The sequence below is a fragment of the Leuciscus leuciscus genome, assembly GCF_965113295.1.
Source record: "Leuciscus leuciscus genome assembly, chromosome: 4".
In the NCBI taxonomy this organism is placed as follows: domain Eukaryota; kingdom Metazoa; phylum Chordata; class Actinopteri; order Cypriniformes; family Leuciscidae; genus Leuciscus; species Leuciscus leuciscus.
Window position 1 is genome coordinate 10269453 of NC_138728.1, and position 22902 is coordinate 10292354.

A 22902-nucleotide genomic window follows, 5' to 3' on the forward strand; every position below is an offset into this window, starting at 1 on the left:
CAAAATGTTAATGAAAGTAATGACACAATCTAACCGGTTCATCGGTTAATCATATCGGATAAGCTTAATTTTCTTAATGCAAAATATAATTTCAGTTTTTTCCCTTTTGTTTATGTGAGTGCGCGTGTGTGCATGTGTGCGTGTGCGTGTGTGTGCACGTGTGTGCGTTTGTGTGTGCGTGTGTGTGTTTATGCAGTGGGGTCCAGTGAAAACTCTTTTCAGATATTTTAATATACAACTTTTTCCCAATGTTGTAAATAAAAAATTATTACACAAGATTATTAGAGTACATTTTACAAGAAAATACAATTTATGTTTGTCTATTCAAAATTAGTTTCTTTGTAAATTTACATTTAAATTTAAAGTTATATTATCATCATTCATCACAATTTGAGACCTATAAAATATTGAAATCTTCAATTTGTCCTTATTCATTTTACTTAATAATGTGTCTTCTGTCCATCTTTAAATTATATTTAGGTTCACAGAGTTTCAATGTGGCTTTGACCCCAGTTTATACACGTGTGCTTGTTGTAAGTGCATGTTCCCGTGACTTATTCTGTGAGTGTGTCTTATCCCAGACCCTGTGATTGGCCGATGGCTCGTAAGAAAGCTGATTAGAGGTGTGTGTAAATTAAAGGGGGTGTGCTTTCTGCCGAGGCAGATGCAGGGTGCAGCCAGAGAGGGGAAAGACACCGTCCCTTTAAGAGTGTATTTTTAGCCAGGCATTTATTAGTTCTCATTGGGAGGGAAAACGGGGTGTTAAGGGTGGAATTAGGGACATGCACACTGTCTAAGAAGGATGTGGAGATCAGGACGGCTAAAATACCACAAATGAAACGTCGTCCCCAGGGAACAAAGTGCACAAGGACCTGTCCAACACACGAGTACTGCAGCCAACAACAGACAGTCAGCTTGTAGTGCAGGTATGTGACCCTTTGCTCTCTTCTGGATCCAATTTTTTAATTTCTTTGTCACTCTTTTCTCACTTCCTCTTGCAACTCAGCAGCACTTATAAACTCTTGCCACCTGTCTAAGTTGTTTTTGTGTTTTTCAGTAAGTGTATATATATATATATATATATATATGCACTGTATATCGTCTAGACAGGAATAGTATTGAGTTCATAGGTAGATTGTTCATGTATGCATTTAAAACTACAATATCTTGTTTTGTAGATTAGTCATGGTTCATATGAAGCTCATAACCTGTGTGTGTATCTTTTATTGGCGATGTTTTATCCATCTTATATTCATCTGAAGGGTCATGCCAGGCATATTTCTGTAAGCCCATATTCAATTTTAATGAGCCACGCACTGTGTGTGATTAGGTTTCAGGCTTCAGTTACACTTTTCTGCTTCTCTGTGCGCTGTAAGTCACCCATACACACCGGCATACATACAATACATGTCGCACAGCAACACACACTTACACATTGTAAAGCATAATCAATGCCTTCAGTGTTTGTATATGAGTGTGTGTATTCATAAGAGAGACAGGGCTACAGGAAGTCAAAAACAGGTGGGTGAGCATATGTGGCTATAGAATATATGCATTACTGTTCAAAAAATTGAGTAAATGAATGCATTTATTCAACAAGGAAGCATTAAATTGATCAAGAGCAACAGTAAAGACATTCATAAAGTTACAAAGGATTTCTATTTCAAATATATGCTGTTATTTTGAAATGTTCTATTCTATAAAAAAAATTGCAGTTTCATTATTAACATTGATAATAATAAAAATGTTTTCTGAGCAGCAAATCAGCATATTAGAATGATTTCTGAAGGATCATGTGACACTGAAGACTGGAGTAATGATGCTGATAATTCAGCTTTGCCATCATATAAATAAATTACCTTTGAAAATGTATTAAAACTGAAAATGGTTATTTTAATTATTAATAATATTTCATAATATTACTGTTTTATTGTATTTTTGATCAAATAAATGTAGCCTTGTTACATTTAAACATAAAAAACCCTTTTGAATAGCACTGTATATATTTATAGTTTGGCCAGGTTTCATAGCTATATTTACAGGACTGTGTGTGTGTGTGTGTGTGTGTGTGTGTGTGTGTGTGTGTGTGTGTGTGTGTGTGTGTGTGTGTGTGTGTGTGTGTGTGTGTACTTCCGCTTCAGAGCGTTGAGGTCATTAGAGTACGCTCCAGTGATCAGCCCTGTGTGGGAAAGGCTATCTGTTCTGGGCCGCCGTTCATCACTGTAGACAAGAGGAACAGAAAAAGAGGGAATAGGGGCAGGAGAACCCCATAACAACAATAATCGTAATCTGTGACTCTCCTGTCATTGTAGTTATCCTGATTGTGGTGCCAACAGCAGATAGTCATGATAGAGAGCTTAACTTACCGCTAATTCTCTTTGATCTCATTAATTGATGTGTGGAGATCGTTAGAGCATCTGTGGATCTTGATAAGAGTCCATCTCCTCGATATAGCCCAGGGACAACAGCTGGTCGCACAGAGGACGAATTCCCCCCGGAGCTCTGGACTGGGCTGAATAAACCCCCCTGTCACATCATGCAGTCTTCACTCTGATGTTAAACAGGGTGGAGAGGATAACACGTAAACGGTTATACGGAAGCCGGAAACAGCATTGAAGGAATCTGATATCCTTATAGGACTAAGATGCACAGCATGACTGATTCTGTGTCTGAGTGTTGAATTACAATGCCACATTTTGCAGGAGTGTGTGCAAAACTGTTGCTTTATTTTCATTATTAGTGATGCATGTGGAAGTGGGGTACCAGTGTGTGTGTGTGTGTGTGTGTGTGTGTGTGTGTGTGTGTGTGTGTGTGTGTGTGTGTGTGTGTGTGTGTGTATGTTTACTACAACTAATATTAAGTAAAACTTATAGGCCTGGTTTCACAGACAGGTCGTAGAATAAGCCAGGATTAGGCCTTAGTTTAATTAGGATATTTAAGTAGCTTTTATAAATGTGCCTTAGAAAAAAACATTACTGGTGTGCATCTTGAGACAAAAAAAAAAAGATTGTATACAACATATTTTAAGATAAAAACAGCTCAAACATGCGTTTTATTCAGGACTAGGCTTAAGTCTTGTCTGTGAAACCAGGGGATATAGTATTCATTTGTTTGTTTGTTTTTCTTAAAATGAAGCTGAAATTAGTTTATATATATATATATATATATATATATATATATATATATATATATATATATATATATATATATATATATATAAATGTAAGTTAAAAATGTTCAACATTAGAAGTTGAAGTACTAAAATGACTAAAACTAATATAAATATAAATTAAAGCTAAATAGATATATTAAAAAAATAACAAAAGCACATAAATGATTAAATATTCATTTTAAATGAAAAGTGAAAATATCAAAATAAATGTATACAATTATATTTTATTAATAAATACTAAAATAACACTTTGGGGTACAGTCTGTGATTAAGCGTGTTGGTTGGTTGAACCCTGTGAATGTCCAATTATAGGTCTGAATTTTACAGGAAGTGTTCATTTTCTTTGCCTAATCAGTTTCAGCCATGGAGATGATGTATTGTTAAAACCATAGCTGAAGATAAATCGATGCTCAGTCCTGCTCCTGGAGATCTTCCTTCCTGCTGCGTTTGGTTCCAACCCTGCTGTTACACACCTGTCTATTATTTTCAAGAGATCCGGAAGACCTTAATTAGCTAGTACAGGGTTTTCCCTGTGGTCTTTTTGTCAAAGTGCTATAGAAAGCACTTAAAATGATTAGGAGAAGAGGGGAAAACCTCTTCATCAGGAAATCACCATGGCCCAAAATGTCAGTTGCATGTCTGCTAACTGCTAGACTATGGTTCAGACAGTGTTTGAAACGCATCTGGTTTAAATTTCAGCAGTGATTCTAGGGTTATCAAATCTCCGTATCAGATTGAGCAATGAAAATGGATGCTTCCTGTAAAATATGATCTGTTTTTGGACTCTTCACAAGTTCAGAATGACTCACTATATGTGTTTCTGCATTTAATTTGGCTGCTGCTGCTTCAAGCTTAATTGCAGTATTTGATATGAACAGTTTAAGAACTGTAACTTTAGGAAATGGATGTATGCAGCCCTGGATAACACCCTAATGTTTTATTTCAGTGTTTTGTTCAGGATTGGTTCAGTGCTGTGTTGATCTGGTTACACTGGTGAGAGTGATCCTGCAGTCAGCTTCATCTCTGAATCAATAAAGGTTGCTAATGGAGACAGGATTTTCTTCCGTCAATCCTCAAGGCTGCTCAGACTTATACTAATATTAAGTTGCACGTCTGGGGCTTTCTGGGTTTCAATTCATAGAACATGCAGTGCAAAATTAAAATACTAAATCTGTCGTTTGATTTTGTGTCTGTGTGTTCCTGTAGATTCTCCCTCTGACTCTGTCAAAGTCACTGCTGACAAGCTCCTTCAGTATCTCCTTCTGTTTTCAGGCCATTGGCAAAGCTATGAGCCAAGGACATATTGATGACTTATGGACATATTGAGGCAGTGACTCATGATTCCTATTCAGCAGGAGATCTGTGAGCAGGATGACTGTGAATGAATGTGTTTGTGAGAGTGTGATCTATGCATTGGTTGGATGGCTAAATCTTATGGCAAGTACTCTTTTGCACAGTATTAATTATAGGGTAAAGCACTGTTTCAACTTTTCTGTTTCAAGTGTACTAAGAGCCAAAGGGACACTTAAAATAATGCTACAATATCAAATATAGTGCTGATAATTAGAAAGTGACAGTAGCCAAAGTAGAGACTCATTTTAGGCCATAACATGTTAGCCACCGGTATTCTGATCTGATTGGTTATTTATTTTCTTTTAGTTTTTGCATTTTTTCACTATTTTGTCACAATGGAACCTACCAGTAAACAGCCTTGGCTTTTCAGAAAAAAATCAACAGTAAGACAATAATGAAACAAAACAATTCATGAAACTGCTTACAAAATTTGGTGTTAATTTGACTCAAAATCTTAAAGGGTAACAATTTGTGACAATTAGCCCCAGTTTTCCTTTTCTATAGATAAAAATATATATATATTAATATTAATAAAAAACGTTTATGGACGTAATCTGTCAACCACTCAATTAAAAATATCTAGAAATAACAGGTCTGTGTAACATGCTTCATGTAATGTAAAGTGTTACCACGTCTTGTCACATTTGCTCTCCACCAAATCAGTTCGCTAATTATGCTCGACTTGAGAGCAAAATAGGATAATTATGAGAAGATTTGATAATTCTAAGGAGCTTTGTCCCTTTAATTCCGTTTTTTTCATACGGCGACGTCTTATGATCACCTGTGAGGGGCGGGACATGCGCGTTGGATGGATGGAGGAGGGAGGCGCACAACTCTAGATCTACACCCGCACGGAGAGGCTCCGCTCTCGGGGTGTGCGTTAACGCCACAGAGACCCTCGAATAAAATGGAGAAATAAAACGCCATGCATCCAAAACAACCGCGGATACCTACGCTATCGCCTTATTCCGTACATTAAGATCCGCATCTTCGCGTAATTAGCTGGAAGGAGGGGGATTAAAAGGAAAAGAGGGTCGATCATGGGGAACGAAGCGAGCCTGGAAGGCGGTGAAGGGGCGCTCACTGGATTACCAGCGGGACTCGCACCTGACGGAAAGGGTGGCTTCATCCAGATGCCCGCAGGGGTGGAGGCAGACCTCAGCAATCTGTCTGAGGAGGAAAGAAAGCAGCTTGTGGCCGCTATGGCCAAAGCGCAGTCCAGGCAAGTTGAAGTGTCTATAAATGTATGCCCGTAATGATGATGATGTCCATCCCTCCAGTGACCGAGCGCTTGTGTTGATGGGTATGATGGGCTTGTGTTTTGATCAAGGCACTGCAGGTTGGCACATCACGACAGCATCACCGATGCAAAATATGATCACACCCATTCACGCTCTTGCTTCATGTTTACGGTCGTTTTATAACGAGATATTTATTCCAGCCCAATTTTAGGACGTGCATATGATTGCAATTCAATACCTACTTGGTGCACTTCTGTTTTACAGCTATACGTATTGAGAAAATTACCGCCGCTTTGCTCAAAACGTTTTTTTTTTTTTTTCATAATTGGTATCATCATCGTTAATATGGTGGGTCACTATGTATGTGTGCTCAGTGGATGTGCATAGTGTTTTAATGAATGTAGTTTTAATTAAACCGCTTTATTCAGTCCATGAGATACACCAGGGTAACTGGTACACTTTTAAAAAAAAATTAAATTTCCTTGAAAAATATGAATGATCCTCTCTAATAAATATCCGTCCTCTGTGTATCCAGATCGACGTTGTGTTCTCCATTCTCCATCTTCTTCCTATGGGCTGTGTAGGTGATGTCATGAGCTGGTTTGGAAAACACTGCCTTAGAATAACACAAGTCCATGAAAATTCGATCACTTGAAAGCACGCGATCGACATCCTCTTTGACATGATCTAATTCGTAAACGGATTGAATTGTGTCTATAAAGTTGGTTAGGTGTAAATGTGTTATTTTTACCCAAGCACAAATGGGATGGGGGGATGGGGGGTGCATAAATATTAATATGACTAAATATAGCACCGCAAGAATAAATGCTATCATGCTCATTGATCATTTTTCTTTTTGGGGAGCGTGCGGGTAGTGTTACTTACACCTGAGAACAAGGACCGCGTTACAGTTTAAGCGTTTATTATATTTGGTTCGCTGTCCATGGTGCTGAAACGCACAGCAAAGAGCGCCACTCGATCAGAAACAATACGCATCTTGGATGTGGTGTGATGATCTTCTTTGGTTGAATGAAGGACAGAACACCCAAATATATGTTAAAGAACGCCCACGAAAACAACCAGCAGTTCAGGCTGCTGTGCTGAACAGCCATTGTGTTAATAGTGGAGATGCACTGAAATGAAATGACTGTGACAATGTGCCAAAAACGAAAAAAAAATATTTTAAATTAGTTTTTGTTTGAAATAAATATTTTAATATTAATATTATCATATTTTTAAAAACAATTACACTTAGCATGTAGGCTAGAGCAACTTGTATGATATTGTATAATATTTTAAGAATTTTGAGAGGAAAATGTCTTACACCTTTACAGATGTAAAGGGAATTGTGGGAAAATTCTGATTAATAATGCACACAAGATAACTTTGGGAATATCTTGGTTTATTTTATACCATTTTATATTTTTATACCACAATATAATTTGGGTTTTTGGCTTCTTCTTCTTCTTTTTATTTATTTTTTTTTTTTTTTTGGTGGCCTGAAAGTCGCATTCTTAGAATCTTAGTTAGAAGTTTATATTCTCTTCTTTCACATAATAAATTGTAGCAAAACAATGACTATTTTTACTAGTTGTGTGTAGTTTGTTGCTGCAGTTTTCTGATTATAAGGAATAATTTACATTATTTACTGACATCAATAATAAAATATATATTATCAGCGCTGTCGTTCTTTTTTGGAACAACAGTTTAGTGCGACCGTGGTGCCCTTATATGTAAATTTTTATGCTGTATAAATGTAGCTTTTATTGATTGATTGTCTGAATAATTTGTAATGCCCCTTGAAATGTAGTTTTGAAATTTATTCAGAATAGCTATTAACTATATAAAGCACATATCTGTTAATTTTTTTTAAAACACAGATTTTGAAAAATATATGTTTACTTGAGACCAATGAATGAGAAGTTGACCTTATGTATGTTCACTCCACAGGCCACCAGAGACTCAAGCTGGTGGCACCAGAGTTTCAGCTGGTCTCAGTAAGAGTCGGACTGTAGATGCATTTGGAGAGGGGCCACCTCCCAAGCCAAAGCCTGGACGGAGCCCCTCTTCCCTCAGCCTCCTTGAGTCACGTTTCCGGCAGGAGCCGAAAGACCCAGAACAACCACGAACCGGCATGTTCTCGTCTGGCTTCCTGAGTGGGGCCAACCCCCTGAGTGCAGTCTCTTCTGCTGTCTCCTCTGCCAGCATCCCAAAGTTTAGTTTGTTTGGTGATGATGAGGAGGAGCAGCCTGCAAAGCAGGAAGGAAAGCCTCCTGGACCACAGAGTGGAGCGGGGAAGGGTCCTCCGCAGCAAGGGGGTAAGCCACCTCAGCAAGGTCCCCCTAAAGGACAGGGACCATCTCAGCAAAGACAGGGGCCTGAAAGCAAGCCTGGAGGTCCTGGTCCCCAACCACAGGGACCCCAACAGGGACCCAGGCCTGGGGGACCTGGACCTCAACAGCAAGGGCCTAAACCTGGAGGAGCTGGACCTCAACAGCAAGGGCCTAAACCTGGAGGACCTGGACCTCAACAGCAAGGACCCAAACCTGGAGGACCAGGACCTCAGCAGCAAGGGCCTAAACCAGGTGGACAAGGACCTCAACAGCAAGGACCCAAACCTGGAGGACCAGGAGCCCAACAGCAGGGACCTAAACCTGGTGGAACAGGACCTCCGCAGCAAGGGCCTAAACCTGGAGGACCGGGACCTCAACAGCAAGGACCCAAACCTGGAGGACCGGGACCTCAACAGCAAGGACCCAAACCTGGAGGACCAGGCCCGCAGCAACAAGGGCCTGTGAAACCCGGCCCAGGAGTTGCAGGAAAACCCAGTGGACCTCAACAGCAAGGCAAACCTGGGCCGGGGGCTCAATCAGAAGGGTCTCTTAAAACTGTGCCTGCTCAGGGGAAAGCAATGTGTCCTCTTTGTAAGTCTACAGAGCTGAATGTGAAGGCCAAAGACCAGCCACCCAACTACAACACCTGCACTCAGTGCAAACAGCAGGTGTGCAGCCTGTGCGGCTTCAGTCCACCAGATTCAGCGGTAAGAGACAAATATGCTCCCCTTAGTACATCACTGACATAGATTTTACACTGGTCTAAATTATTATCCAGATATAGATAAGAGGAATGTCATGTGATGAGACATTTTTTTATACAGAAGATACAAGGCTTCATTTTTTTCAGTCTTTCATTGAAGACTTAATTCAGTTCATGCCTGCTATTTAAAGCTGTGCAGGGTTTGTTTTAATAACTCTTATTTGGTTCTGCTTGAGAGTCACCCTGCACTAATTCCTCTCATCCTGAGTTTAGGAGAAAAGTATTTGCACAGTAGGTGGAAGATTATCAAGGTTACTTGCGTCACCCAGACAGGAGGTGGAGGAAGTTGTTTTTCACTGTGTTTAGAAACTAAATTCATGAGTTATAAAGGCAGTGATTATACATACATTTGGCAAGAGGGAATAACACTATTAGTCACACAATGATAAAGGGATACTTCACCGATTAGCATTAAGCTTTTGAATCAGTAGAAACCCGGTAGTCATTTCGAATGACCGTGCTTCCCTCCCTCATGCCCCCCTGAGACGAGAGATTTCTGTATTGTGTGTCTGGAAAAAAAACTCTGATGACGCAAAAATCGTCATTTTGCGTCATCGGATGCTTTTTTGGCCAGAGGCTAGAGACTACAGCCAGTAGTTGGAGCTAGTTCTGCATGTTTTCAACCCGCCCATAGGGGGTGGGATCTCACAATAAAACGGCGTCTTTTAAGTTTCGAGTCAACTAGTAGCCTAGTTGTATAATTTCTTCCGATACTGCCCTCTGTAACCGGTAGGCGTGGCTTGGGAGTGGCCTCGTAGGGCAGCGAAGCAAGTGTATTCTGGGAGTTGTTGTCATTCATCCACATGAGCCAAAAATAAATTTTCTGGCTTTTCTCAGTCTAGAAGGCACCAACTTCTAAAATAATTCCACATTTCTACTACATAAATGACCCAATTTAAATACAGATTCATCTTTCCAGTGGTGAAATATCCCTTCAAGTGTGCAGAGTTTTTCTTGTCTTTTCTTGTATTTTGTTTTGTATGAAGGATTTCAAAATGTGCATTACAATAAATGACTCAACCAAACTAACAATAAAAGTAAATGAAATAAAATTAGTGTAATTAAATCATAAATTTGGGGCTTAATAATAATAAAGTTTAATAATAAACCCAATAAGTATGAAGAGATTTTATTAACAGCAAGTTCGCTGCAAATTAAATTTTTTATATACAATGAGCTTGAGGAAAACAATTGCAAATAAATATTCAAACAGAAATAATATTGTGCTCATGTGCCTTGACATTCTCTGCTTGTTTCCACAGGGTAAGGAATGGCTGTGTCTGAACTGTCAGATGCAACGGGCGGTGGGGGGAATGGAGCCTCCTGGACCTCCAATGATGAAACAGCCACCCAAGCAGGGCTCAGCAACTCCTTCCCCACAAAGGATAGAGCCACCTTCTGGGTCTCCCTCAAAGGATGAGCCAGGGAAGAAGCCCCCAATGCTGACTAAACAACAGAGTATTGCTGATACAGGGAAAGGAAGTACACCTCCAGCAACACCAAAACCAGGACCACATCAGGGACCTCACCTTGATCAACTAGGGGCCAAGCGTGGGCTGCCTCCTCCTCTTCAAAAACCTTCACAGAGCCCAAAAGGTAGTCCCCAGCCTTCTCCAGCAAAAACTACCCCGAAACAGGATGGAGGGGGCTTTTTTGGGGGATTTGGTCTCGGAGGTTTGACAGAGGTGACAAAACCTTCTGCAGGCGCCCAGGCTACAGAGTCAGTCACAGGGAAACTCTTTAGTGGTTTTGGTGGGTCGTCCAAACCTCAGGCTGGTTCCGCAGCTCAGGCTAGCGAGTCGGTCACCGGAAAACTTTTCAGCGGGTTCAGTGGGCTCACTGACTCAGCAAAGCCTCCGGCAGCAACTCCTCAGGCTGCCGAGAGTGTTTCTGGAAAGATGTTTGGTTTTGGCTCATCCTTCCTAAGCTCTGCCACCAATCTCATCTCTGGGGAGGAATCAAAGTCTCCCCCCGAATCTCCTCTGGGATCGCCCCCTGATTCCCCCATTGGGTCCGACATAGACTCCCCTCCTGGATCCCTCCCTGACTCAGGCTCAGATTCACCTCCCGACACGCCACCTGCTTATTCCAAAGACCCACTATCCCCAAAACCAACTGCTGAAGGAAAAGCATCAGCGGACACATCACCTCCAAAATCTAAAGAAGTAGAGGAGCCTCCAGTTCAAGATTCAGGCTCTGTCACCCAGTCCTGCTGTCCACTTTGCAAAGTGAAGCTGAATGTAGGATCAGGAGAATCGCCCAACTACAGCATGTGTACAGAGTGCCAGAAGACTGTGTGCAACCTGTGTGGATTTAACCCTACTCCACATCTCTCAGAGGTAAGAGTTCTGCTGCAACTCCTTGTTAAAGTGTTTGAGTTAAAGTTATTTCCTATTGAAACAGGAAGTTGAGGCGGAACACCTCAAAGGGATTGTTCTGTTTTTAGCTGGTAGGAGCTTTTAGTTTTTCGTCACAGCCTGCGACACCAAAAGAGTACTTTTGCTACTTTCTTTTGCTTGCCGTTGGCAGGTGATATTTATAATTTAGGAGGACGGGACATTCTGATTCTAGAGGGCATTTTATTGGACAAGAATTTGCCGTATGTGCCTCTGAACGAGATGAGTCGTCAGGTTTTTTTGGTCATTTTTCAAGGAAGATAAAGTCTGAGAGAGAAAGTGTGTAAATGTACTAAAGTGGAATTTTTGTCAACTTCATGAAGTAAATTGGCATGTAGACAGCATCAAAGCTAACAGCTAACTCATTTTTAGATCACCTCTGGTGATCAGAGGTGTGCTTTAAAATGGGTTTGGGTGAGCTACAGTTCATGTATTTTTCTGGAGATTGACCATTTGCTCTTGCTCTTTGAACATTGATTGTTCTGTTGCATCATACACAAGTCTCATCATTCTTGTCCGGGTTTTCTTAAAAAGCTTGACTGTGTAATCAAATGTGTTCTGAGCCTCTTTGAGTGAATTTGTTTAGGAATGTGTGTGCACTAAGGACAGGGAGAGTCATAGTCTGATCCCATCTCAGATGACTCACCAACTCGCTTCCTGTTTGGAAATTAGCCTTTGCTTTTTAGTGAACATAGTTGGGAGGTAAAAATCTGCAATTTATTTGTTAATCACTTTCTGTGTTTACTACACTGGATTTTTTTTTTTTTTTTTTTTTTTTTTATGAGCAAGGGGATATATTTAAAGGGATAGTTCACCACTTTATGTTCCATTATGTTAACATCAGTTGCCTAGATGAAGGATCTCGACCTCTGGGACTTTTGTTGATTAATGGTTTCTATAATTAGCTACTATATATTCTAAAGTTAACTACTGAATTATGTTATACAGTAGCTGATTACAGTAGCTAATTACAGGGTTCCCACATTCATTGAATGCCTGGAAATATATGAGTAAAAAAAAAAAAAATCCCAGACCTGGTAAAGTAAAAAAAAAAAAATGCTTAGTCTCTTTGTGATTTGATTGTGTAGAATAACACTTGCACTCAGTGTGTTCACATCAGTGTGTCAACATCAGTCTGTCCGTTGAGGGTAACTGCTTGTGTGACTCGGAGCTAATAATTGTCTCCTAAGGGACACAAAGTTGTCTTCCTCGAGCTGCATACATGTATCAAATCTCACAATGCTTTTTTTTTATCTTATTGAAGGCATTTCTACACTTAAATTATTTCTTTAAATGAACACAAACTATCTGACACACCAACTTTTCCAAATGGAAAGAAGCCACTAAATTGATCTGGTAACCAAATCAATTGTTGCATAATAAGGCTTATCAGGTATATTATTCTGGTACATTTTGTTGTTGTTATTCTATTCATTATTCATTTTATTATACTCAGTGCATGGTTTCTTTTGTGTGAAATAAAATTTTCTCCATACTGTGGTAAATAATTACAAAATTTTACCAAAATAAATCAACTATAATTGGTATTCTAAGTGAGAGAGCATATTTCAACAAATCATAACATTCCTCCAAGGAAATTCACGTGTTCCTCTGTCCGAATGAACAGGTTATGCTAAACTGACATGCTCTGACCTGTGCACCACGGCATTTGATGGCTCTCACGTGTAAACCACCCTGTGTGTTTGATCGTGGATCTGCACACCAGGTTGCTCAAGCTCTCTGTAATCCCGTGAGACTATTTCAGGTTTTCCAAACAGATTAGCCAGAGCATGTGCGTCCGGTTCCACCTCACATGGTACAGCTAATGACTTCACTCATCATTATTCCATCAAGAGTACCCTACCAAGATGGCTGACAACACTGATCCCAGTTTAGCTGAGACCAGAACTAAAAAGCAAAGACAGTCCTGTCATTTTTATCTGTAGACTGGCCTTATTATTGTAGACATTAATGCGTGTGACTACATGCCTTTGCTGTGTGTTGTTTATTCGCCAGATTGTCCTGATCAAAACGGCTCAAGGCTGTAGAAAATTGCTTTATCAGGATCAGTGCTGAAGTGCTTCCATTTGAGTAACATCCTCACTTGAAATTAGATTTAGTCTCTCTCTCTTCCGAGGTTTCAACACTACTTTTGCCACTGTGACAACGTTGGCAACGTTGACAACGTATGTGTGCATATGAGAGTTTGTGTGCAAGTGTGTGTAGTAATCTGTTTTTGCTAACAGGATTTAAAGGGCAACAATTGAGTTTTTTTCTGAAGGCCACTTAAGGGCCATATTTTAAAATCTCTCAATATGTACAAGGATTTTAATATGACAGACTTTGACCTTCAAAGATTATCTCTGTTTTTGTTCATTATTTCTCTTTCCTCTGTCTCTCCAATGGCAACACACCTTCTCCATCTGGCTTTTCACTTATTCATGTGACTGGAATTCCTTGTGGTGCTGCTCCTCTGCCTCATTCCACCCTCCTCTATAGATTTATATGACTTGCATTAGAATCTCCCATAACTCCCATTTCATCTCTCTTCTTTCTTCATTCTCATTCTTGGCATTTCTTGCTGGTTGTTTTGAAGAAGGTTGGAAATGTTCCCTTTTTAATTTTTGATTTGTCTGTTCTTTTCTTCAAAAAAGCGAATATCTGGGTCATAGTGATGCACAGTGGAAGTAAATGTGGTCAATCCATTGACATTAAAATACGGACTGTTGCAATACCATAAACAATGGAAACAATATGCATCTTAACATAATTTAGTGAAAAAAAGCTTTTCTGTGTCCAGTTTTATAACTTTAAACACCTTAAACCCTAAAACAGCGATAAAATAATAAGAACAATTTGTAGCTGAAATAATACAGAAGAATTAATGTAAGTGCTTCTAAAAAATATTTTAGGATTTTATTTTTGGGATTTTAAATCCTCAAAGAAACTCACCCCCCTTTTTTAAGAAAATGAAGGACATCTCAATTCATTTTATGGAAACCAACATTATACTACAAATGCTTTCAATTTAGCTTAACTTGTTTTGAATCTGAAATACTCTTTTAACCTTAATGGTATTTAACCTGGGTGTACCCACTTACAGTATATATACAGTATTATGTTGTCTAGAGTCTAGACTAAATATTATATATCAATGTGTTTAGTCACCCAAACTCGTAATTGGCAGATCTGTGCTTAGTTGCACATGTCCTGTTAGCTAATGAGCTATATAAATTGTCCTTTTATGGCTAATGACGTAGGTATTATTGGACAAATCAGGTGTGATGCTTTTTCCATGTAGCACAGTGTTGACAGTTTCACAACGGTCCAACAGAGAACTGGACCAGGGATTAGATTTCACACTCTTGGGTTGTTGTTGTTTTTTTTTGTGTTTTTTTTGGTTGGCCATCTGCCTTAGGCTTTGAGTCAGTTGCCAGCCACCTGATGTATCGTCCCTTCTCACGGTGAGCCCCCACCTCAAAGATAATCCATTCATTCCATGCATACAGTCACAAACAGCCCTGTGTAACATTAAAATCAAGTGCATGTTGTTTTCTGAGATCGTGTAAGATCTTGTCTCTGGTTTTGCCATGCCTCTATCCTCCAGGGCTCCCACGCGCTCACGCTTACTGTGACCCATCCACCTCCCTCTCCACCAGCCTAAAAGATTTAGCTGACTCTCCTTCCTCAGTATTTCCACCCTGGGGTCAGATACAGCAATGCCTGGCCTACCTCAGAGCAGAACTCCAGTTTTACATAATCCACCACCTCCCTGAATCTGAGCATCCAACAGCCAGAACTGCTTTATGCTATTGTGCTGTCTCTCTATAGCTGTAGAGCAGGCATGATCGCATTCTGCATTTGACCTGATTTGAATCAGGCTTGATAAAAAGGATGCATTTAAGTTTCAGCAGAGAATAATATTGCCACTACACATCTTAAAATCTTAAAATGTGCATTTTTTTTAGTTCACATTTGACCGGATTGCTTTCGTAGTGTAAACGCTCACCTACTCTCCGCCTGCTGAACTAATGCGCAAACATTATGGGAAGCACACTAGCCAGACGGAATTTTAACTTTGTTGACTGAAGACGCAAATTTGGTTTGAAGACGAAAATCATACCAAGCACAATGTTCTTTCACTATACCTGATTTCTAACACACACTCACAGTGTTCGGCGTCTATCAGAGCAGAAACGAAAGCTAATGCTCTCTGTGTGTTTTTCTGTTGTCTCGGGGCGCCTTCATATGTAAATTGCACAAGCTTATTTTGTCCATTAGATCAAAATATCTAAAAATAAAACATACATTTACCCACCCATAGACCCTCCCCTCGAAGAAATCAGGACAGAAGTGATTGAAAGTGGACATTTTAAACACCAGGTGTAAACGGGAATGTGTCTGCCTCGTCTACTTGTGATCCCATCGACCAAAATGCATCTTAAAGGGTTAGTTAACCCAAAAATGAAAATTCTGTCAGTAATTACTCACTCTCATGTTGTTCCATGTTGTTTGATGAGAAAGTGTGAAAGGTAAGCCATTCATTTTGCGACATTGGTAAGGCACTTTTACGTTTTCTCGTTGGTTTCTCACGATTTGGACATCCAGGAAATGCACACTTTAGAACCATTTTAAACCCTACATTGAGACCCATCTGCGTCATCTTCTCAGTTCTCGCGCATGCGTCGTGGCACTCTCGTGAAGTCACATCAGACGCCCACACAGAAGAAAATGAATTGAATATTTTTTTATTGAAAATGAATATTTTTGTGTTTTTGCGCACACAAAGTATTCTCGTTGCTTGATAAACTTAAGGCTAAGCTACTATAGTCACTTGGACTATTTTAACGACGTTAACATCTTGCCTTGAAAGACTTCATATCGAGCCTTCCTCTGTCTGCTTGTTCTGTTCCCATAGCTACAGCGCCTTCTCCCTATCTGTCTATTTGATCACTTTATATAATGTGTACAGACGTGTGTGTCTGTGTGCCTTCCATCACCATGGAGATCTGTCCGCTTGTCTGTTTGATTATGATGTTTGCTTTGTTTATCTTTAGCTATCTTCTGATTTCTAACATGCATTTCTAGCAGAAACTCTGGGTCTTTTAATCTACAGGACGATTTGTCCTCATGAATGTCCAAGTAATGGCCTGTCACTGAGGGACCAAATATTTGTTCTCTTCATTTTTATCTGGAGTTTCAGATATTAATTATTTATTCTTGGTTTAATCATACTGTGCGACTTAAATTGCATGTTTTCTCAGTCCTATCTATCTGTCCGTTATTCCACTTGTCTGTCTGTCTCACAGACAAAGCTTTGCCTCTCAATACACTAAGGCAAAAATAGCCAGAGTGGCAAAAGAGTGGTAGAGGCAGAACCAAGAATGACTACAGAGCATTATGGGAGATGGTCCTCTTTGTGGCAGCAAGTTTTTATTGCTGTGTATGTGACTGTGTGTGTTTTCCTTTGAGCTTGAAAGGCTCGTTTTAGGCCAGATGCATTCCTGCAGTGTCCACCACGTGCCATCCTCTCCCTGATGGTTTGAAAGCAGTCGTATTTTTAGATGTGAAGGTGTTTTGTGTGTGCTTGCATGGCGGAGAGACAGCCACTAGGCACTCTGTCCATTAAACCAAGCTCTTGGTGTACAAAGACAGCAATCTCGCCATTGAGAAATACATTTATGTTTCATCTGTCATGCTGTGTAGTCTCAACCTCAGACGTCACGCCCACGGACCGTTGGCTGAACATCTGATGCATAAGTCACTCAAAATTGGAAGCACTTCAGGAGTTTCGAAGTCATCGTCTGATTTGTTGAATTCTTTTGAATTTCAGAGAGACGCGTATCGCGTTCTATAACGATCTGCCTGGAAACAAAGCCGTTGTAATGCCAAACCCCCTCATGGAGGAAGAGAGATGTCAACTGTGACAATAAGCTCTTATCAGGATCAACTAAATGATGGATTTTCAAAAGTATGTGAAGTTCGCAGCATAGACTTGTTTTTTTTAAATATGTCCAAGAGTTTTACCAAAGTCCCTTTCAAGAAAAGTCTGTTCACTCTGTGGGCATATTTGCAACGCCTCTAGGCAGCTTTTTCAGACATCCAAGACCATGTCCTGCTATCTATTTTAATGGGGGAATCCTGAAATCTCAAAAACTGCTTGCCGAACTCGCAATTAACTAACATATTTCAAATCAGCAACAAAATCTGACTTTAACAGTCAAATGTTGTTTCTAATGCTCAAATAGTGTTAAAAAAAAGCTTAGTTTTCAGGCTAGACCAGCCAATGCGCATGCGCAGTCCTAAGCGTGAGTTTCAGGTTTCTTCTAACGGCAGCTGCAGTGATGCAATGACTTTACCAATCAGCAATTGGCTCTTTTACTTAGAAGGCGGGACGTATTCCGCCAGATTGCGCATTGCAGTTTCTCCCATTCATAAGTAATAGGAGTGAACCGTCTTTCTATATAAATAGTCTTTGGTTTTAAACCCAGGTCTGTTATTGTAAGGAGATCGACATTATATTTTCACGCCTCTAAACATGATGCTGCACAAAACTGTGATTGGTTGCTTTTAAGTGTCAGTCAGTGTCCACTGTGATGGCCCCTTGGCCAATAAAAGCAGCGATGAAGTCCAGACCTGCTGCCGTCAGTCTGAAGGTCTTGCTATGCAAGACTATCTAGACTGTGTCTTTTATTTATTTTATTTTATTATGTGTTAAGGTGTTAGTCACAATATACATCAGATACTTAGTATAATTATTTCTGTCAGGACCACTATTGTCAAATATGATTGACAATTAGCATACAGTTTGGATTGGCGGTATGGTTCCGTTCTGGGAAAGAACTCCCTGCGCATACATGCAGCCTAGCATGGATAAGAGCAGGGAGAGCAGCAATAATCCCCCTTAGGGTAAACAGAACAGAACCAACATGAATGTATGCAGATATCATTAATTCAAGATTTGAAAGTACAACATGATTCGAGAATTTATTCTGATTCAGGGGGAATCAGAATGCCATACTGACTGGACGAGAGGAGGAGCTGGGGATGGAGGAGGGTAATTAGCTCCTGAGAAACCCCATAATTGCTGATAATACTGAAGGAGCTTATATATGTATACAGTGATAGGCGTTATAGACGTCAGCTGATGCGAGCTTGACTAACGTGACCTGCCAGAACTGACGCTACACTTGATAACTGGCACATTTTACCCATGCAGACAGCACCAAAAAATCAGTATGATGCCAACACAGAGTCTAACAGGAAGTGTGAACCTCACACACAGACCTACTGTAGCTAATAAGGAGAGGAAGAGGGGTAGCGGATGTGAGAGGAGGAGAGAAAGAAAGAGAGTTGAGAGTGAGAGAGGAGGCGGCGAATGATATTAGACTTTGGAGGAGGAAGTGTGTGGAAAGGTTATTGAGAAAATATGACTTCATATCTGTTTGCTTTTTCTGTGTGTAGAACAGAAGTACAAACAAATTGACTTGAATACTTAATTTGGTCACATTAAAAATCCCAGTCTAGATATACTTACAGTACAACTGGTGTATCTATGTTTTGTGTGTACTGTGTACTGATAACTGATCATTTAGATAATTCTACATGGTAACCACCGATTCCACCAAAACGCTTTTATTGTCACGGCAGTAAAACTGTGGTAAATTTGTATTAGGGCCACTGGCATCAAAAAATAATTTAAATTGACAAAGATTTGGAAAGCATTTTATACTGATTATATGCTTATACTGAGGGTATTACTTTAAGATTATTTTACAGTTGTAAAAAATAACTGTAAAGAACAATTTTTGACAAACTATAATTGACATGCTACATTTAGTAAATTACATTATCAAAATAAGCTTGTCGTACTCTTTGGGCTTTTAGTAAATTTAGCTCTGTTTCACACCTTTATTGACGGATTTCACACATACACAAATTCTGGCTTTGAGAGTGAGCACACCCACCTCTCCTGTGCTCACTGGATAAGGATTTTCAAGCACAGTTTTCTTGAATTAGTCAGGTTTCTTGTGCCATAGAAGGAATAGCCTAATTTGATGTGGGAAAACCTTTTTTGCAGCTTTTGTAATTAAGCAGTTAAAATCCCTGTTGAAGTGGCATCACATTACAAAAGAGAGATGGATTTCTTCGAAAGGATAGGATGGTTATTTTTTTCTTACTGTACTTTTTGAAATTTTCATTTTCATGAATACTGCTCTGTTGTAGTAGTTATTTGATCAAATTGGTCTGTGCTGTGATTGCATTTTTTTATTCAAACTTCATGGGATATAATTACACTTTTAAAAAAATTATAAAATTATGATGTGCCAATGCATTAACATGCATTTTTCTTCCATACCCATTTTTATCTGCTGTATATCCAATGTGGTAAATATCCCTTTCAAATAATCTGTAATAAATCTGGGACACAATCCCTTATCAGCAGCCTGAGGTGCTCTAAAGAAGTCTGAAATATATTATATAGATCCTCATAAAAACTTCATAGCTGTGTCTGATATCCCTGTCTACAAACTCAGCAAATATGAAAGAATGAGTGGTGAGGAGACAAGCAGTGTTTTCAGCCCAAGCCACAAATCATGTGACTGCCTGAGCTCTCGTTATTTTGCATCAGTCACATTCTCTTCTCCTCTAAGGCTGCTGGATTTAATGCCTCAGTTTTGTGAGGCTAGTAAAACACATGATGAGTATGCTAGCCAGGTCATGCAGAGGTGTTTAGTGGCCAGAGATTAAACAAAATGACTCAAAATTGATGTTTCATAATTGAAGTCTGTTACCTGCAAGTCAAACAGATGTGTTTCCGTTCAGTCTACAGTACATTGCCTCCATCTGATCTGTAATTTGTCATTTATTTGGCACATGGGCAGATTGCTTTGTTGCTGATAAATTACATGAAAAGGAGTTGTTTAATTTTCAAGTTCATGTTTTATTTTCAAGCTGCAGGGATGCAGACTTACTTTTTTTTACTAGGAGCGCTGTAGCCCCTGACTGAAAATTTTAGGAGCGCAAGCAGAAAATGTAGGGGCACACCTTAAATCAGCTTGCAATAGAATTATTCAAATTGCCCCCAAAATAACTGTAATACTGACTTTAATAATAAATAGACTTAACGTACAGATATTACAATGTGCAGTTTTATTTTAAGTTCACAGGGCTCCAGACTTACATTTGAGGGCAGCAGCACCGGAGCCACTGAGTTCTACAAAAAATATCTGGTAGCAATGGGGCTGACAATAAAGCACTAAGCTTAATTTAGGGTGTAGATGAAATGAACTTTAATTATTATCATTCATAATGTCTTAATATTAATTAAAAAGCAAAACGAGTGAAAAAAATTATATTAGGGAGTTAAAATAGCCAATAAGCATCCTACTGTTTACAATGGTAATTTAATTTATTTTTTATTTTTAAATAAGTGTTTAAATAAGAGTTTTCCTACATCTTAAAATGTTTAGTTTTAGGACAATCTTTAAAGGATGAAAAAGAAAATGTGTTGGTCATCACATTAAAAATAACATTTATAGATTATAGTTTTGAAGTGCTGGAAAAAGATGTTTAGTACTTGTGAGCGTTTGACTATTGTATATAGCGTATAACCATATAGTTATGGTTAGAGTTACTACATTAGGCTAAATCCAATGTTGAATGTTGCTGATTTCTTCACCATTTTAAACCCTTCAACATCAGAAGTAAAAAAATTAAATAACTTAACATTTCGTCTCCTTGCTTTTTAATTGTTGGGCATGTTTCCTTAGATAGGATAAGAATAATATTTCCTTCTCTTCTGATGTACCTTACCACACAATGATGAAATACAAGTTACAATCATATCCATCTTTCATCTTATATGGTTTCTTTAGGATTGTGTTTTTGTCCTTGAACTGTCTTTGTACACAAAATACAGTATTAAGCCTTGCCATTCAACCCATTGTGTGTGGAATGAAATATCCTTTTTTCAGAGTGTCTTTGCCCTCGCATGGCACAGGGATCCCAGACCTCCTCTAGAATTAGACTAAACCTTGCAGCTAAGCCACTGAAGCACCACAACGTAGCTAAGCATGCCTCAGCACTGAAGCCTAACATACATCGCTCTGGATTTACGTCAGCCAGTGGGGCATGATTCCTCATGAGAGGACTGCCTGCATGTGGCATCTACATCCCCCACGAACATGTAATATTCATCTCTGACGTTACCATTTGTGGTGCATCCAGTGTTAAGGAGTGCTCTTCTTGACGTCACAAGATTCAGTGTTTTTCTTTAGAAAATATATCTTTGAAATCTTTCTAAATAAATTCCTGTGGGCTGCAATAATTTTGGGGAAACAGCCATTATAAACAGTTGTTTAGTTTTAATTGAGCTGTGTTCAAAACACAGTCATGGCTTAAGTGGGGGATGGAATTTTTTCCCATGTGGTCTCTCAAAGTAAATTAAGGTGAAAGGATGCTAGTTTCCACAAACAACTATAGACCGCATTTCCTTTATTGCATTTTCAAATGTGTTTTCTAGAAGATTTAATTAGCTTCAAATAGACAGATTTACTGTAAATCTTTTCCATCAGAAACATCAACTTTGTCAATCCTAAATTGGAGAATTACCATATATCCCCACAGCACTGCCTAAACCTGCTTAATCTTTTAGCTTGTTTTACTCCACAATATCAATGGGCATTTGCTTAAACAGAAAGGCAAATACACCCACCTCCACACATACAAATGTATATGTGTTCACCCCACACATTCATTGGCATCTTTAAACTGTAGTTGAGGTGCAGTTTTTTGCTGAACAAGTTTTTTCTGACATTGAGCTGATAAAGCTTCATCCCAGTACTATTAATAATAAATGAACAATCTCTTAAGTTACATAAATTTAAAAAGCACTCCAGAAATAGAATGAGTTATCCTTCTGCTGTAGCATTGGAGGTTTATTAGTTAACTGTGTTGTTCAACATGGAAAAATCACTGAATCAGAGGATGGAAATAGCAGTTCATCTTCAATACTTCATCTCAAATATGCTGTTATTCCTTCTTTTTTTACAGAAAGAATGGCTCTGCCTAAACTGCCAGACACAAAGGGCTCTCTCTGGGCAACTTGGGGATATGCCACCTCCACCTTCTCCATCCAAGCTACCAGCCAAACATGAACCCACCCCTCCCTCCTCCCCAGCCTGTGCCGTATCCTCCACGCCTTCCTCTCCTGCCCCCACTGCCACCCCTGCCAAAGGGCTAACACGGATGCCCAGCATTACTCAGGCCCTGGATGACAAGTCTGAGCCAGTCTCAGCCAAAGTTGATGCTAAAGATGTCAAAAATACAGAGACAGAACAAGGGGTTACAGCAGAGCCAATACCGAAGAGTACACAGGTAGTACCAGAAGAGAGCAAAAAACAAGCTCCTGTCACCCTGACTGAAAATGCAGAGGGCATAACGACTCCACCTGAGCAAATAGTTAGGGAAGATGCCCCTCCCTTACATTATGTTTCAGAAGAGACCGCAGATGTTAAAGGGGCAAATGTAGAACAGGCTGAAACTGTACAACAAATTGAGGCCCCTGCAGAGGTACAGAGAGCAGAGAAAAGTGAGCCAGAACAGTGCCAGGTCAAAGAACCAGAATATGCTAACAGAGTTG

The 22902-nt window shown here is 39.5% G+C and overlaps 1 protein-coding gene across 9 annotated transcripts in view; it reads left to right on the top strand.

Moving 5' to 3' along the window:
* Positions 1–552: 552 nt before the first annotated feature.
* Positions 553–22902, top strand: part of pcloa (piccolo presynaptic cytomatrix protein a) — a 58179-nt gene continuing 35829 nt past the window's right edge. For 8 of the 9 annotated variants that reach the window (XM_082166585.1, XM_082166588.1, XM_082166589.1 and 5 more), the window contains exons 1-4: positions 853–926; positions 7717–8806; positions 10125–11201; positions 22314–22637. In XM_082166585.1, the coding sequence (XP_082022711.1) occupies positions 7901–8806; positions 10125–11201; positions 22314–22637 (2307 nt within the window). In that variant the 5' untranslated portion in view covers positions 853–926; positions 7717–7900. Of the gene's footprint in view, positions 927–7716; positions 8807–10124; positions 11202–22313; positions 22638–22902 lie in introns of all 9 variants that reach the window. The other variant, XM_082166583.1, reaches the window with a different exon arrangement.